Source organism: Mastacembelus armatus, chromosome 18 (genome assembly GCF_900324485.2).
Source record: "Mastacembelus armatus chromosome 18, fMasArm1.2, whole genome shotgun sequence".
Lineage (NCBI taxonomy): Eukaryota > Metazoa > Chordata > Actinopteri > Synbranchiformes > Mastacembelidae > Mastacembelus > Mastacembelus armatus.
Window position 1 is genome coordinate 11,368,635 of NC_046650.1, and position 18,781 is coordinate 11,387,415.

At 41.2% G+C, this 18,781-nt stretch overlaps 1 protein-coding gene across 3 annotated transcripts in view; it reads left to right on the top strand.

Moving 5' to 3' along the window:
* Positions 1–18,781, top strand: part of stim2b (stromal interaction molecule 2b) — a 44,317-nt gene that overhangs the window by 3,211 nt on the left and 22,325 nt on the right. For 2 of the 3 annotated variants that reach the window (XM_026329919.1, XM_026329908.2), the window contains exon 2: positions 13,427–13,557. In XM_026329919.1, the coding sequence (XP_026185704.1) occupies positions 13,427–13,557 (131 nt within the window). Of the gene's footprint in view, positions 1–13,426; positions 13,558–14,575; positions 14,738–18,781 lie in introns of those variants that run through there. The other variant, XM_026329928.2, reaches the window with a different exon arrangement.

The following is an 18,781-nucleotide window of genomic DNA, read 5'->3' on the forward strand; positions in this document are numbered from 1 at the left end:
TTGCCAGGCTCTCCCCCCCTGCTCCTCATTGTTCCCAGTGGCTTTTCTCGGGGAAAGCCGAGGAAAGCCCTGCGCAGGGGGCATAATGCAAAGTGATGCGTTTTTACGTTTTCCCTCCTCTCTCCCTCTGTACATTGCTGAGGAATGCATGACATGACAGGAATGCAGGATGCGTCCTCACTGGAGACCAGAGTATTTACTGTAATGAAGCTCTCTATCTGTCTAAAACACCAATTCTGCCTAACACATATCTTTACATGTTAAATGCATCCTCACATACATGTGCAGCACAGTAGGAAGGATCACATTAATGCTTTTTACAGGATGACAGCTCCCTTGTAATGAAAGAAGCTTTAATGTTTACACTGGTAGATGTTTTAGAGGCATGCTAACCATTGGCAGGAGGCCACAGATGACATATTGACATAACCTAATAAGAGGAGGATTTCCATCTATTTGCATCTGTGGTAATTGGTTGTTCATTTTTTGGCTTTTATACATAGCAGATGTTTATTGAATTTAATAATGACCCATGCCTGGTGGAGGAAATTGTGTAATAACCACTAGTTATGTCATTTCACTTGTTTGATTATTTAGCGGGGACATCACCTTGTTGGAAGTTCTGTGACAGATATTATAAAACATCTAGTTGAAGCTAATTCGCAGCTGCTTTTAGATTTTACATTGGAACAACTAAATACATAAGCAGATAAAATACAACAGATTGTGTGTAAATCTATAGTTCTGTGTGTTTACACACATTAACTTATATTGCAGTAATTTAGTCTAGGGGTATGTACACTTATATATTTAGTGTGTGACCAGTAGAGTCATTCAAAAAATATTAGGGCTCACAACTTTATTGTTTGAGTCGTTGAATCCGATATTTTCTGGTATTTGAGTAATGTCATCTCGCCTTCCTTAACATTTCTTTCTCCTTTTGTGGTGGAAGCAGATTACCTTAATTCCTGGTACTATTATAGACTGTAATTGAAGGTGACTATAAACTGATAGACAAAGGTCAGAAAACACTTAGGGAATCAGGAAATTCGTATAAATAGTCATATTTACGTTCTTGCTAATGTGCTTTGACACACTGGGATGGAGTTATTTGCGTTTTCTTTTTGAGCAGTTGAAGGTTTATGAGTCTGCTGTCGACTGTGCTCCATAAAGCTGCGCTAACATCCCAAATCCCATATTTCTTGTCTAAATACTAACCTTTAACCTGACCATGGGCGAATAGGTGTAGCAGTGGTATCATCTCATCTAAATCTTTGCAAAAATGCAAATATGTGCTACAAGCTCCTTTTAAATGTCCCTTTGTTTGTTTGTTTCTTTGTCTTGCTCACTCTCCCTTGCAGGCATATAGGGATATACAGGGATGAGACAAAATAGCTGTTATCAATGCAAATATTAACATTCATATCTAGAACCACTGCAAGCAAAATTCAACTGAGGCACACTTAAAATGTTTAGTTCAGGTTCGTGCTTCTTTGACCCCTTTACACTTTTGCCTGTTTGCACAAAGGCTTTGTGAGCTCTGTGTTTACTGAAGACACAAAGAGAACACATTTACTCCCTGTAACTGAACACACACGCACACACACACACACACAACAAAGCCTTGTAAATTGAAGCCTATAGTCTCATCTTTGTGTTTATGTTCATCTAAGACATCCACCCCTGTGGGGGAAACTAATAAACCTTGATTCCCGACAACTGTTAAACATTCATGAGTGACTGTTTACAAGTGTTAAGCAGCCCCTGAAAATAAACCGGGGATATACAGTGTATTGATTAAAAAAGCAAACGCACATTTGCCCTTTTCCACAGAATGAGCACGACAGTGTAAAATGGGCCGGCAGACGATGTCAGTCTTCTCCCTGAGCTAACAATGAGGTGTAGTGGATCCGGAGACAGTTGTGACTTGATATAGTGTCAGTAAACATGACCGTAGTGTTACCTATGTCCCAGCCAGCCCCTTGGAAAGATCAGCTGCCTTTTAACTGGTCTTGGCATCAGTTGAAGAAGTGTGTGTGTGTGTGTGTGTGTGTGTGTGTGTGTGTGTGTGTGTGTGTGTGTGTGTGTGTGTGTGTGTGTGTGTGTGTGTGTGTGTGTGTGTGTGTGTGTGTGTGTGTGTGTGTGTGTGTACAGTAACTCCAAAGTGTGTGTGTGTACAGTAACTCCAAATTGTTTCCTGTATAGATTACCAGCTGCCTAAGTGAATCTTGAATTTTCTCAGTGTATTTCTTTAAGCAGGCTCTGAAAGTGTGGTATCATTTTCACAAATGTCTTTAAAGCAGGTCAGCTTTAAAAAGAGCCTTTGTAACTTTACTACTACAGCTGGCATAGCAACGTGCTTATGAGGGCCAATGTTAACTAACTTTAGGTAAATTTTGCTGCATAGCATTACAGAGTTAGTTTACCGACTTCATCTTCTACGTGTGCTGCTATCACAGTGGTTTAGCATCTTTGCAGTAGTCAGCAGCATTTAGCATTATCCTCAGTGGCCATTAAAAGATGGATTGTATGGCCTTAAACATATCATATAATAGTGTACATCTGTGCCAACACATAGCTTACCTCGCCAAGTGAGGCTCGTCTTTGTGAATTACTGGCATACACAAACACGTACCTCACTTTTTGCCTGTTACTGCACCAAACATTCAGTAGTAATGAAGGAATTTTGTGCCTGAAGACTTGTGGCTGTTATCACTGAAGCATTTTAGGGTTCAAAGCTGCCATTTAACATGCTGTGAGCAGTCAGGGGGTTATTCTGTAGGGGAGCACGTTTAACATTTGGTGGGTCAGGCTGCTTCTGATTTATGATCTTCAAAGACCCGGACAGACCAGAAGAGCAGCTGGAATATAGTTTTAGAAATAAAACGGGGGATGATATTGGAAATGATGAAGGGTGCAAGTTGTTACATAAGCATTTTATATATATATCAGCATCATTATGTCTAATGTTAAATTTTATGGCTAATTTTATTTAACCATACACCCCTGGGTAGTTTACCATGTCATATTAGTTGTTGTGACAGAATATCATTCAAAAGCTAAATGTAACCTGCTGTCATCACACTGAGCATCAACCAGCCTAGAAAAAATATGGAACTTTAAAATGAAAAAAGGGTTAGTCTGGCTGATTGTGGTCTCCTGGGATCTTCCTTTATCTGTGAGAGAAAAACAAAGATGAATCAGGTGTAGGAATCATGACGGATTTTGGTGATACATAAGCAGCAAGACATGATTGGAACTGAAAGTCAGTGTTGTTTTGTGTTGGTGCTAAACTCATTTCACAGTTTGTCTGAGTTGAAGAAACTCAAATCTCTCAGGTCCTTCTTCTTGCCAAAAAAAAAAAAAACTTGCTCCTCACAGTTGGCCTTTTCAGCTGCGTAGAGTCCCTGCCTCATTGTAAATCTGCCTGCATAGGCTGTGGTGCATTGTTTTAAAACATGGGCCCACTTTTAAAGAATAGAAACCATAAATCATCTCAGTACACCTGTAACAGGGAAATAGGAGAATGTTTTTACAGTCAGCTGAACATGCTTATAAAGGGAAAGTGTTTGTAAAGGAGTCATTTGAGTAGCATTGTGAATGTGGTCTTGTCCTGTTTTAATGGTGTTGTGTATTTAGCTTGTTTGGCATTTCAACAAACACAGCTGCAAGAACATCCAGTTCTCTAGTGATGTGCTCGCTGGGTGATAGTTGTCTCAGATACTGGGTCCTCATGTACTGTAGCATGAGCTTAACCCATAGATGCTGAGATTGCTGTTAAAATTACACAGACTCAAATGCAGTGAAGCAGGCTTACAGTGAATTTTGGGTTTGCTCTGGGGCCTAATACTGCTGGTGTTAATGTGGAACGAGCCATAACGTCCTGGTGCTGTGGCATACAGCTCAACAGGCGCAGTCATTTCCTTTCCCTGACTAGAACAGTGTGTTCTGAAGGGTTCTTCATGAGCCAAAAATAAACACTAAAAAGCACGACTTTGTGCTTCAGAAGTCAGACTTACTAAACTTACAAACCTCTTAAAAAAAAAAAACAGAAACGCTAACATCTTTAAGACAGGAAGTGCTGATTCATTACTTAAAGCTGCATTAATCAGTATTTTATATTAACAGTGGATCACATTGTTAAATGGAATGTGCAAGAGATGGTCAAATGCTCCAGTGGTTTAGCATCTTTCAGCTCATTGTTTTGGTTTCACAGCCCACAACCTAAATGTTTCACTCCGCTCTCATCAAAGTTATTTCTAGCTGTAGCAGGCAGCTAACTTTTCAGCTAAAAATTGTCAGATATTTTACCCTCTGCTATCAGTCAAGCACTAGCAGATAGAGCAGGGGAAGCATGGTGAGAATAGAGGAGCATTTAGCAGATAAAAAAAAAAAGAGAGAACGACTCCCTTGGGAGCTGGATCCTGAACCAAAGGAGGGTGTGAGTAGGTGGATAGCCACACAAATCCAAAGGAATTATATTGTTGTTCTGTGTTTGCTGGATGGGAAAATAAGTGACTGTTAAAATATCTGTCCTACCACAACTTCATAATATCATATAAGTTATATTTCAGATTTAAAGCTGACCTAACAATTATTTTTATATAATTAAAATGGATACATGGTCCAGGTGTAATCAGCAGTGGGTAGTGTAGGGATAGATAAGCAGAGCTATGGCCCTTGAACCCCTGGACTATTATGAATATAGATCCATACATATATAGGCATGTCCCCCATCACCGCTGTTTGAAGTTAATAATGCTGGATGTCAGTTTTGAGTTTATAGTTTCAGTGGCCAAACAATAAATGAATACTGCTTTAATGTCAGTAGAGAATACGGGTACAGTCATAAGCTCTAATGAAAAGCTCTTGTGTCACCACACTGATGCTCCTCTGTTGTCCAGTCAGCTTCCTCAAAAGTGGACAGCTGTCGTCCGTCTCAGTCTGGGGCTTTAGGGTTGTGATCCAACCTAGTGATGCCCGTCACCAAACAGACCGATCCCTCCAATGTATTTATGAAGCCACTGTACATCAAGCTCTATGTTGTGGTTATGGCTGACCCTGTACTGACAGCTGAGATCTGTCAGTGCTAGTCTTTTAGCTGGGACCACCAGGGAGGTTATGGGGTTATGTAGTGGTTTACTCCACTATAGCCATAGTCACCAGTCGTAGCAAATAGCAGAGACTAGAGGAAAGTCCCACTTTTTCCCATTATATCAGTCAGATAATTTAAAAGTTGGACTCAAACAAATCCTTGTTTTACATTCTTGAATCTCTAATGCACACACCAGTGTGTTTGAGATAATTCATTCATAAGCAGACAACACTTGCGGTCAGTAAGCTGATTCACTCATGCAGACAGTGCCTCAGTAAGAGATGTAGGTCACTGTACTCAGCTGTGCAGTGTGGCCTAGTAGTAACTGTCTGCCCTCAGCCAGCCCACAGAGGGCTATTGTTGTCCTGCCACCCACACTTTAAGGTGTTGATCCCCAACTGGCCATGCACAGGCTCCTGGCTAAAACCCTTCATGACGATACTTGCAAGCAGCACTACATGGCAATATGCAGAAAAAATAGAAACATATACTAATGTACATGCAAATGTTGGTGTAGAAAAAACACTGCAAGTTCCTTATTTCTTTCTTTCTTCCTCTATTTTGCCTGTTCTCAGTAAGTTGAAAGTAGTCAGGTACAAAAAGCACCGAAATGGTTTTTAATGGTTCTGTAGACTGAGAAAATTGAACTATTTTTTTTTATTGACAGTCATTCTTGAAGGACATTTTTTGAAGTTGAATTGTTTGTTGTGTTAAGTTGCTAAATGATAAGTTGTTAAGTTGATTTGAATATTTTGTACTTAATTTTTTTTTAGCCTTTTAAATGTAGGAATCTTTAATGTGAGTTCACTGTTTCAGCTCTGCACAAAGAAAGGCTGATAGGGCTCACAGCCTCCTCCTCTAATGACAGTTGGATGCTGCTGTGATAATAGTCGTCACCCTAACAATCTCCTTTATTTTCCAAGAGGTCACTTATGGTGCTCTGCATGTCATCTCCTCTATTTATAAATGACTGTAGAGAGATAACCAGAGTTCACTTTGTAGCAACAGGCATTCGATTCTTTATTCAAATTCAGGTAAACTTATCTACAGTATGTATGGTGGGATATAAAGTTAGGTTTAGGAGCTGAGGAGCAGTCCCCTCTGATTTCAGGGACTTTCCCTTGGCAGAAGGCACGTGATGTGGTGGTCTGGGCAAGAGGGGCAAAGAGCGGTGTGGATTTCTTTGGTATGCTCTTCCCTCTCAAGTCCGTCTCGACCAGCGTTAAGTTCTGTACAGTGCTCATAAAGAACTAATTTACAAGTGGAGTCCAAATATAACTCAGGTGCAGATGTAATAAATGAAGAAACACAGAGGAAAGGCAGATAAGGATCCATCCCTGTGTGAGAGCAGTGTTTTAAAGCTGGTACTGTCAATATTATTGTATTAATATCGGGTGAAAGAACAGTGTGTAATGTGATTGACTCCTTAGTACCATGCCTCTTGGCTTTCTCTTGATCTGGTCCTGATTGGACCCAGTTTATGTTACACATCCACAGAACAACTGTCATCCTGCGTGTTCAGTAGCAAATGGGTTAAAGACCCAGCATTAAACACTTAGGCCTGCTGTCTTCATTCTGCTGATGTGTTTCTGCTCTGTTTCACATCACAGTCAGTAGCTTATGCACTGCAGGCTCTTGGTAACCTTCAGAAGTACTTTATTGCCTGTAAGAAATGTATCATGTCACTGACATTTTATCTTTGTGTTGCTACTGTATATCTTCTGGTTATTGCATCACATGGACAAACTCAGCTGTTTCCTTTTTTCAAATTGACATGTATCTTGAGTTACTCTGCTGTGGCATGAAGTGTGTCACTTATTCTTAGCTTATGTTCCAGCCTTCAGAAAAACATGAGAATCGTGTCAGGCAGGGAAGGTAAGAGACCTGCACAGGAAGCTGGCAGAGTTGAACCTTCTGCTTGCTGTCAGCTACAAATCATTAGGCGAGACAGTCCCCCTCTAAATGCTGTGACGGAAGTGTCCAAAACTATTAGTGCTACTTTTCAAAAATGAAAAAAGAAGTGTGTATTGTTGCCCACTGAACAGAAAGCAGGTATCCTGTACCTGCTTATTTTGAACACCTCAGGCCTCGTTTATGTCACTGCACTTGTAATGCGATGCTTCATATTTCAGAGACAGAAATAACAAATAATAATGTTGATCTGTTTTGGCAAAACTGCACGTAATAACTTCTCAGACATTTAGTGGGAAGGTCTTAACCCTCTGTTTCCTTCCTTGAGATCATGTAATAGACAAGGAACACTTAGTCCCAGCTGGGGTTGTACAATATGTATCTTCTGTATACTGAACACCAGATCCTTTTTGACATGCATGTTGAGTTCTCAAGCTTTTCATTATTCATTGTTAACTGAAGCCAAGAATCTGATCTCTTCCTCGGTCCAGCCGCCTGCTTTTTCTGCCTCGTGGTTTATAGACATACAATCCATTAACCTTATATCCAAAGAGCATGACGGAGGCTGAGCCAGCTAATTAAATGAGTGCCTGGCCTCTTCATGTCTTTTCATTCTGTCCTCTTGCTTTTCTTCTTCTGACCGGCCGCCTACATCACAGGTCTCGTGTTCGGGCTGTTACTGAAACATTCCAGGGACGCACAGGCACATGGAGCTTCTCCTTTTCTGGAAGTTTTTAGATCAGGCTTGGTGAGGCCTCTACACGTTTTGCTCTAGCCCTCCCTTTATTTGCCTCTTTTTTGGCCTAAGCAGAAGATTACTGCTGCCTGTTAAGGTGGATCAGATGGGAAAGGTATATCCTTGTTTCGTGTAAAGACACAGAGCTCCCTGTTGCCTCAAAGACAAAGGGAGTATGTGACCTTTTTCTGTTCAGTATTTCTGCTTTTTTAGAAAAAGTTTTTATTTACAGCCAGTGTCTATTTCTTTAAAATAAGACAAGGTTCTGATATTAGTGGCTAGAAACTCCACAGAGTAACTTCAGTGTACTCAAAACAGTCAGACCTTGAAGCGCTGCAGTCACCCCCTAGTTTCTTTCCTTAACTGCCAATGCCTGAGCTAATCCAGCTCCACTGCAGCGTTTGCATAACCTATTGTTCCCATTGCTTATTACAAACAAAAAGATAAACCAGTTCAGAGTGAATCAGACTTTAGTTGAAACATGTTGGGCTGGAAGTGTAGTCGTGCGTTTGTGTGGGTGACTCCTGTTTATCGATGAATGTGGTTTAAAAATGTTTTGACTCCCATGTGGCTAATGGGATAATTATGTGTTTGTGTTTTGCAGTGGCACATTTTTCTGTGTTGCCCTCGGGCACCCTGGGCAGTTACAAAGCTCACCTGACAGCTCACCAGCAGGTCAAGCATAATAAAAACCTCATCCTTGGCAAATAAAATCAGCTTTTAGTTTGCAGCGACATCAAGACAAAGAAACAGTTTATTTAATTTAGATTTTGGTCTCGTCTGTCATCTCTTTCCCTCCTGCTGGCTGGTACTATTAAAGCCACACTGGGCTTTTTTACAAGTTATCTCTCTTAAACCAAGGTGAAAGAGGTCGCTTTTGAAATGTCTGCTTGTGATGTGTCCATTTTAACAGCTTGTGCAAACTGAGAGTAACATAAAAACATTTCTGTATCTTGTTTCCTTCTCTTGAACTGACCACTTCTCCCTCTGAATATCTGTACTAGCTGGTGGCATTTGTAGGCAGCTAATGATATTTGTGTCTTATTAATGGCTGCTGATGAGCTGAAATGGTAGACTCTCCAGAAGCTTTATTTACTTGCCTTTAATACTGACCCGTCAGCTTGAGTTATGACACTGCCATATGGACACTGGTTACAAGGGGCAAGTCTGGTACATCAAATTCCTCCCCCTCCCACCATTTTCACACAATTTGGAGCATCTGACCTGCATCGAACGCTGTTTGTTTAAGATTTTCTGTTAATGAATTAATAAGATGTGTGAGACCCCCCCCCCCCCATAAGAGCACAGGTAATATCTCGCTATCATCCGAATGGTTAATACCTAAATTGTAAATGCATGAAAGCTGATAGCAGTGGAGCTAATAAACCTCTATGGCTGATATACTGTGGTAACACACTGTATGGAGAGAGACACACACTGTGGCTGCACTTCGCTGTAGAGGATGGCTGGAGAGCTAGGTGACATTTACTCAGGAAGTCTCCTGAACTTGTCTTGTAGGTGGTGTAGTTTGCAGCAGGGTCATGTAGTGAATAATTAGAGGGGAGGAGTCCAGGGCAGCTTTGGGGATGTTGTTTTATTGCTGACTTTGACCTCTGTCTGGCCTGGACAGGTCAAAGCTCTGGGTAATCACACATTCACATAGGATTTTTTTTCCATTGTCTTGGACTTTTATCTGGCATCCTGTTTTTCAGTTTCTATTACATTAAATGTGAAGGTCAGGTGCTTTCCTGCAATCCTGGAAAGGTTTAATTGATTCTTCGAGGGAAGCCCTGGCTAATTAGGTATCCACCAGAGAGACAAATCCTCTTTGACCCCAGCTGGTTACTAGCAGCCTGTGTCTGAGATAATCAGAGATGTGGTTATTGTCTGAAAAGTGAAATATGAATTGTGGATTGTTTTTGAATGTGGCATATTCACTGGCTCGTTCTGTCATCTCATTGCGTCTGCTGCCACTTGTACTGCCATTCAGCACCTTGTGTGCTTTGGCCTGAGACAGTATGTTTGTGTCATAATGTATCTGAGCAGGAAATAGATGAAGACAGAGAAATCGTGAGCATTTGGTGTTAAAGAAGGCCAGTTCAGCCAGTTCAGCCTCCAGAGCTGCATGTCAAACCCATCAGGTCCTGTTTTGTTGATACCACGTTCCACTAAATAAATGCACATCAAAATAGGACACAAAAAAGTTTAATTTTTAAAAAAAAAAAGGGCAACGTGCAGAGTGTTTCGTAAAACAGCTGGCGACAGTAGCCTTTACTTTCTCAAACATTTTTTGGAGACTAACACACAGCCAATATGCAGTAAGGCTAGTGAGCATGATTGTATAAACATGATGGCCACATATCACAAAGGACCAGGATGAAGGAAGTCCCCAAATAATATTGGACTCCACATGCTCCTTACTGCCTGCTTCTCTTGTCACCTGCTCGGATGTTTTTTGTAAAAATAAAGACAAAAGCGTCTTAACGACATACAAATACTGCACAAACATATTTTGAAGAGTTGGGATTCACTTTCATGGAAGGAGCTGACAGATAAAGGCTTTTGTTATCAGATTCTTTTGAAGTCCCTCGTGACAGCTTGCACGCATTTGTGAGTTACAGCAAAGTGAATTACTTTACTTTCCAGCGCTTGTGTTTGCCTGCTGCGTGTGTGTGCTTAACATCTGCGTGTTTGTTTGAGCAAGGGAGACCTCTGCCATTGTTGAGCTTTTACATCCTGACAACTGGGAGCCTGATAGGTTAAAAATAACCCAGTGCTTTCCAATTTTGTCATCTTTCGGGACGGCTTCTTCGTGCTGTTGTGATTTTGTGAGCGTCCCCCTGGAACGCTCAGGGTCACTGGCGGCCACTTCCTGTCACGTGGTTCCTCACTGTAGTGCTCACAACTGTCCCTAAACATACTCAAAAGTAGGACACATGGGACAGAAAGGCTCAGTCTGTCATATTTCTGGATTTAACACCAGGTGTCCTCGTCTAAATACTGTCAGAAAATGACAGCTTTATTTTTTTATTTCTGTCGTCTTATCTCAGAATTGTCTTTTCCAGTTTGAGCTTCAAAAGATAAGTCATGAAGGGCTCTGCACACACGTAGAATTAATTAGGTCACAAGTATAGAAATAACCCACAATTTAAAAAAAAAAAAAAAAAAAAGAAAGTTGTTTGTGGAAGTCTGCTGTTAAGTCTGACGTCTGTGCAAAAATAGAGACTAAAATTAAACTTGGACTCTGCAGCCCTTTGTGTGTATGTAAAACACAAGTAAAGTATTTGAGTTTGTGGCTGTTTTAAATAACCAAACATCTCAATAGGTATGCATGCTATGCAAATAACAAGCTTTGTGAACTGCCCTGGCAAGCTAAGCAAATGTATTATGTAAGTTGTGCTTTTTGACAAGACACAGATGGACCCTGCTGAAATGAGGTTAATCTGAAGGACTTTTATTTTGTTGATAGTGCTTCCTGTTGGTAGTAGATATACTTTTTCATCTATTGTCATCATCTTGGAGGAGGATGGATGAAAACTTGAAGGGGTTTTTTTTTGTAAGTTTGTTGTTTGGTTTGTTCCTGTTGTTGAAGTGCGCAGTGTTTAGAGAAATTACGGTACGTGCACTTATACAGCAGGCGGTGTGGTCGAGGTCAGACGGGCCAGTGTTTGCATGCTGTCATACCAGGAACTAGCTGGTGATTTTGTTATCGCACAAATATTTTGTTCAGAGCTCTGCAGCCTTGTGCTAACAGGTGAACATTTGACAGGCATCAGGGATTCACTTGCTCCAGCCAATGATCTGTATGTGTTTCCATAAAAACTAATAATCCCTTTCCATCCTCCGGTACTGTATCATTAACATTTGCCATTCAATAGCTCAGTCGGGTTGCAGGCCTTTGCCAAAGCTGCTTTCCTCATTTGACACGGACATCCTCCCCAGTGTCTTCTCATCCAAACTTAGTCCGGGCACACGTCCAGTCAAACAGCTCCTTTTGCTTCTTCTGGAGATGGCCCAGTCGCAGTTCTATAACTAACACGTCAAGTCTTGTTTCATTGAACACATGTCGCATCAAAATACCCCCAGAAAATACCAAATGGTTGCCCACTGTACACGATACACACGCTCATGAGTATTCTTCATGTAGATGCAGTCAAAAGAGTGGCAACTTTTTTTTAAGGTAGTTGAGATCAAGGAAAGTTATTTGTAAAACAGGCAGAAATTCTTAAGGAAGGAAAAGTAGGAATCTGGAAGTTAGTGAGATGTAACGCTAAGCAGTGAGCTCTAGAAGTGCTCCGATATAACACTTCTTGTTACCGATAGATGTGGTTCTGTGTAGTTGTCTATTTGTGTGTTGTTGTCTAATGTGAAACAGGGAGCATCACTGTTTTCTGGGTCTGGACAAAGGCCTTGTCAGAACAGTTCCCATGACCCTCTGTAACTTTGAGAAAGTCTTCTGTCCTTGTGTATCTAGTTTCTAAAGGGAAGACTATTTAAGACTATAACTTAAATCTTAAAAAAATGTGTTGATTAGCTTGCATGTATCTGTACTTGTGTGAGCCACTGTGTTTGCTTGTGTGTATTGTTTAGATCTGTAATTGTGTGTGTGTGTGTGTTTGTGTTTTGCGGCTCCACTGAGACAGTTTGGCACCTGGCCAGACGAAACTGTCCATCGCTTCCAAGGCTGGAAGTAATGGGCTCACATCCCCAGTGGGACAGGAGGGGACTGAATAAAAACAAGGGGAGGATGCCGGGGGGACGCTAGAGGAATGACAGCAGCAGGAGCACTGTGTGTTGCCAGAAAATATTAGTTTCCTATGAATCATTCTTTAACTGCTCATTTGTCTGTTCATTTCAGCTGCAGGAGCTTGTCTTTTAACAACCGCACAATATAAGACTGAGAAAAATGAAACTAAAAAGCAGGTGATAAAGTATGAGAGGTCACATAGACTAAAATGAGAGAGCTGTCAATAGTAAGAAAACTACACAGGCAGTAAAGGCGGCAAACAATTTCATGTGGCTGCAGCAGAAAACATGAGCGTTTTTTTTTTTTTACTTACAGCTGGTTTGTCATAAATGTGACAAATATTTATTTATTGCCACCTTTTAACAAAAGGCAACAGAGCTGGTTTCCACACCTTGGGAATCATTTGTAATGAGTATGACTGAAAAAGTACATGAGAAGAAAAGCAATAAAAATTGCAGCAGCTGTTTTGAAAAAAAAAAGAGCCTCTAAATTGTCCAGACCAGCAGGTTATTCGACTGAGGCTTCATACACCACAGAGAAGGAGAAGGAGCTGCTTAAATCAGCAACTTTATATGTTAATTAGGGAAAAGAAGATCAAGGTGTTGCAGGAGAAAACATGCAGACAAAACTCGTCTTTATTCCACATCCTACAAGGAAGATGGGCACATTTTAATAAATGCCAGGAGAGTGGGTGTGGTCAGGCCCCTGGTGGAGCCGTGTCACCACAGACTATGTGTAAGGAGTAGACTCAGGAGACCATGAGTTCTCCTTGGAGAACATATGTTTTGTTTGTGTCGCAGCATCCACCTGAAAACTACCGTTTGCTTACACTTTGTCCCTACACAAGTGTCTTTGCTGCTGTTTAACTCCTGACCTTTCACCTCTGACCTGATTGTTTTTCTCTTTTTTTTTTTTTTTTTTTTTGTGTCTCTCACAGACCCCTGTCTCATAGTGATGCCACCATGTATGGGCGAGGCCGACCGCTTCAGTCTGGAGGCGCTGCGGCACATCCACAAACAGCTGGACGACGACAACGACGGGGGAATAGAGGTCAACGAGAGTGTGGAGGTCAGCTTTGTCAGTGCACATTTGTTTGCTTTGAAAAAATCTAAGCAAATGGAATAATTAGACTCTTTGTCTTTGCTACATGCAAAACATTTATGACTAAAACTTTAAATAAAGTGATCGGTTTTCTTGTTGCATATTGTGAACATTTAACCACTGCAGTGTTTCTGAGATCTTTAGCCAAACTAAACCACTAAAAAGTGTTGACACACAATACTTGCCTGTCACCTTAGACAGCTGATCGCCCCATACAATAGAAATATTTAGTTTTCAGTAGCGCTATGGTATAGTGTGTGTTGTGTGTGTTTGTTTGTGGGGTTTCTGGAGAAAGAAGGCACAAGGTTTTGATTCCAGGCGTAGGATGGGCATCTGAGAACAGTCTGACCTGCTGTGTCTTGTGCGTCTCATGCTAATCAACAACCTCTTACGTTCAAAAGAAACCACTCGGGACTCGGGTCACATTTTCTGTGTGTCTGTGAGTGTGTTGGCAGGAGTCATGTTTAACTGGCTGAGAAGCGCTGGTGCGAGAGACCGTTATACCCTGCAGCCCTGTGGTGGCGCCTCAGTGAAGAGCTGGACTAGCAGACCCCTCAGAGCTGTAGTGTTAGAACTGGCCCCCAGCCCACATTAAGCGGATGTATCCGTTCATGTATAACTGATGTGTGTATGTACTGTATAGGATTGTGTTACATATCACCCCCACCCTCTTTTCACCCTTTGTCTTTATAAGGGCAGTGAGTCGTGTCTGTTTCTTTCCAGCAGAAAGCTTGAGTTGTTTTTGGCCCTCACCCGTTACTGTGGATTTCCAAGCTTCTTCTTTGAGATCCGATAGCAGGCAGAGCAGGATTTCACAATATGATGGATTCATCTTTCATCAAATTACTGGCTGCCTATGTTAAATAGCGTCATGTGACCATGAGTGCAGGACCAAAACACGTAGATCTTTACTGTCAGGTTAAAGATTCTTTACTGAGTTTCCTTTTAGTCACTTGATGGTCCAGTGCCACACAAAAGAAACTTGTATTATAAACTGCTTCTTACTGCTCTGTGCCCCTCCCATCCTGCTTCCTGAGGCTATGATGTGAACTACAGGTGCCTGCTTGCATCAAACTTAAGAAAAGGCAGCCTCCAGTCCGAAGCTAATGAGTCTCGGCTTACAGCAGTATGACAGCAGCACAGCGCGGTAAGGTCAACAGTTTAGTGATTTATTATCATATAGCTGATGTTTGTACAGGGTGTGTGTGTTTAGTCATGAATGTTTTTTAAGTTGATAGGTCACGTCATGATGGGAACTGTCGAATCGCATCAAACTTTTGAATCAAAGTGAGTTGACGAAAGGTTCGGGAACTTATCGCACAGATGAAGTTGTTGTGTGTACTTTCAGAATGAGGCCAGACTGACTTGTAGCTGCTCAGAGCTCCTCCATGACTAGCTGCTATTCAATAAGCACTTCTTATAACCCTCGCTAATCTGATTTACGGACCATACTTTGACGACACGGGGTAGAGAGTGAGGATGGAAGAGGATGGTATAACCTAAACACACTCCATCCTTCCCCATTTTCACTTATCAGTCTGGAAAATCTTGTAATGCACCTTTAACTGATTGTAAGTGAAAAGACCTTTTCTTCACACCAGGCAATTCAAAGAGCCACGTGGGTTGTGATTAAAGCTGGTGTACAGTGACGCCAGAGTTGATGAAAGTAACTTTAAGTTCTTTAGCAATCTTAGAGTCATGGGTTCTCGCCTGGATTAGCTTTAATTCTGAAATATCATTGCATTCGTAGATCATAGTGGAACTAAAGCAGTTAATCGGTTTATCATGTCAACTGAGGAGGTGACGCTCTGACCAAGAACAGGTTGAGATAGCACAAACCTTTAACATAAAAAAGCTAAAGTATGTGCACCGTTTGTTCCTGTAAGAGGAAACTTTCACTTTTTTATCTGCTGTATTTATTTGGGTAGTTTATCTGGGGAAGTCATTTTAAGAGTGAGGATGGCTGCAGTGGGTCGGGCCAGTAATCGCAGGGGTGGTGGATCGGTCTCTCTCTTGCTGTCCACATGTTTGAAGTGTCTTTGTGAGACACTAAATCCCAGATAGCTTTGATGTAAGTGGAAGAAAATATGTGGCGTTGGAAATGTTTTAGTTCCTGGCAGTGATGAGCTGAATGGAGTGACACAGTTATGAGGAATGAAAGTTAGGGAGGGCAGGCAATCAGGTTGAGGTGTTTTGATGGGGTACATCAGGGTTCTTCTGGGTAAGTTCGTCATCGTCCGCTCAGTCTTGTGCCACCTGGCTGAAACCTTAGCCAGCAAAGATCCCCGTGGCACTTCCCGCTTCTTCTCGCCCTACTTAAAGTTTGAGAGGATGACTAAGATGAGAGGCTGGTCATATTTGTAATGTTATAGCCGTGGTTAGGATGTGCAGGTTTTCATAAAATGCATTTCAGAGACAGTGACGATAAATTGGGATAATGACTTCAGTGCAGTTCAGTCTAAATGCCATAAACCTGACAGCAAAATAATCACATTTCAAATAGATTAATGATTGACTATAATTCTATAAGCAAAAATGAAAACTGAAATCACTTGTTCCAGGTCCAGTGCACAAACCTGCTGGTCTCCTAGGGCTTATATTTCTCTGACTATATTCAAGGCAGCTGTCTTCACATTTCATCAGGTCTTTGTTCTTGTTAATTTTATCAGCTATTCTTCAATCTGGTCTTAGTCCTGATATCAAAAGTAAGTCATGAAGGAGACTCTGGCATATGTTGTGTCGTTGGCCTCTTAAGTCGAGGTCTTAGCTTGGAGATCTGAAACACTGTCTCATATTTGCCATAGTGAGGCTTCTTATCTCTAACATGAGAGGTTTATTGCACTATAATATTGAAATACAACAGAAATGACCCTTATCAGTCATCTGTGGGTTACGTATTAGCAGTGAAATGTAATGTTTGTTTTACCCATTAAACCTCCATATGAAATCACTGTTGCTGAGTTACAGGGAAATGAACATTTGGTTTCATAGATAAAACGCACACAGGTGATCTATAGGTTTCTGACGTGAGTCTGGTCACCACAGCCAAAGGGTTAAGTATTGATAGTATCTATTGACAATTTTCAACATCTAGCAGACAAATGATGCTGCAGCAACTGTGCATGTGTCATTTTCTATAGACTCCGATTCTCATTAAGTGCTTCTCCAATACGTCCTGCAGGTAGTCACAATTGGCCACGCCCACACACATAAAAAAGGCACCCCGGCCTGTGTCCGTGAGTATGTTGACACTTGATGTAGAAGCATGAGAGCAAAGAAGGAAGTGGAGAGGCCGACAAGATTGTCAATTCCCTTTTAAATTAATTTATTCACCTGCAGATCACGTCACAGAATTGTCAATGAGTTTGTCGAACAAGTAAGACTGGCTGCTTTTGAAGTTTATATTGGAGTGGTATTTGCTCAAGAGGAAGGAAGCATAGTTTCACTGGCATAGTGGATACTGTCAGGATTATGGAATAGTTCTAATTGTGTGGAAAATAGAAGAAGAAACTGCTGCCCCTGTAGCTGGTCTCTGATCAAACTGCCAAGTCTTTTATTAGGAAACAAATCCAGCTGTAATCCTGTTAGACCTAACCCAGTATCTGATTACTCTGTGGTGTTCGGAGGGATGTTCACAGGTCTGTGCTGAGGGCGGCAGGTACACAGCCTCTCCTCTGGGTGCTGGGCTGCTCAGGAGACACTCGGCCGGAATCTGTCGCATCACTTTGAAACCGCATGAACCAAACCCACGTCACAGCAGGGAGAGATGCTGCTGCTGCTGTGTGATGGTGTCTTTGTTTAGTTGATTAGTTAATGAGTCTGACTAGTTTGTGATTAGCTTGGCAGAAAGACCAGGCGTAGGGTGAGTCTGCTAACCTGGTTCTGGTTTCAAAAAAAAAACAAACAACCGCCTGACCTGTTTAACCTCTTTTTTGACGCATGGACGGATCATAAGAAATTGGGCCCCTGAGCAACCATTTGATTTGTTGTCAGTTTTCTTTATTTTGTCTCTGCTTTGATTGATTTTGCTTATCATTATTGTCACAGCGCACCTTTATTCACTTGTTTTGTGTCTGTTGTTGTGGTTTTTCATATTGTAGTTGTGATTTTGCAGCATTTGGGATTGTTTTAACACTCATTTTAGTCACTACTTGCTTGTTTTCTTTCTCTTTGTAGCTGTTTTGCATTTTGTTGTTTGTAGACTTTCCCATTGAGAGGTTAACAGGCCTACACAGTTCTCCTCTAGGGCCCCCTGAACCTGTGCCTGCTAGGCCCATTCAGTAATCCATCCATGGCTGAAGTAGCTGCCTCCTGGTTCTAGCTTCATACTTAATATACAGATTTAAGAGCGTTATTATTCGTCTCAACCACAACCCAAGCAGTAAATGTTGAACTATTTCTCTAATCCTTGCTCACAGACCTCACAGATGATAAACAGTATGAGCCAATACAGATTTGTCAGCTGTCAGAGGTTTTGTTATGCTGTTAATATCGGGACATCTTTATAGCGGTACTGGATTTTTCTGATTTGTGTATAAATGTGATGAAGTGCCTGCATTTGTCAGATATTTCATTTGCTGGATTCAGGTATTCTGCTCTAGTTGTTGTGTCTTGATACATTTTTAAATAGATTTACCAGAAAATAAAATGCCAGGTCAGAATATATGTTAGTATCCTTTATACTATATACATGACCCACTCCTGCTTCAGTGTATTAGATTTTGACAGACATATGTGAAAACACTTTGCATCACTTTATACAATAGAGACAACCCTTTTTTTTTTTTTTTTTTTTACTAATTAGAGTGAACTGACCCTTTAAAGTTGAATATTATAGATCTCCACTTCATGCAGGGTAACATGTTCATGTCTGAGAGACACACAGTATATTATAAAGCTGACCCACACATCACATTGTCCCGCTCTGTTAAAAACTAGACACCCACTTTGATGTGGAGCAGAGAGACAGGCCTCACCAAAGCATTTCTGAATTCTCAGGATAAAAACATGAGGGAGCTTTTATCATGCAAGTTTTGGTTTCACACTGCAGACTGCTCAGCTGTCATGTAGGATGATACTCTAAGTAACATATGCATGTCAAAACTAATATTTATCACTTTGAAGTGCCTGTTTAATCATGTTTCTATCAAACTTAGGGATAGCAAACAAACACGTGATGTATTATTAACAG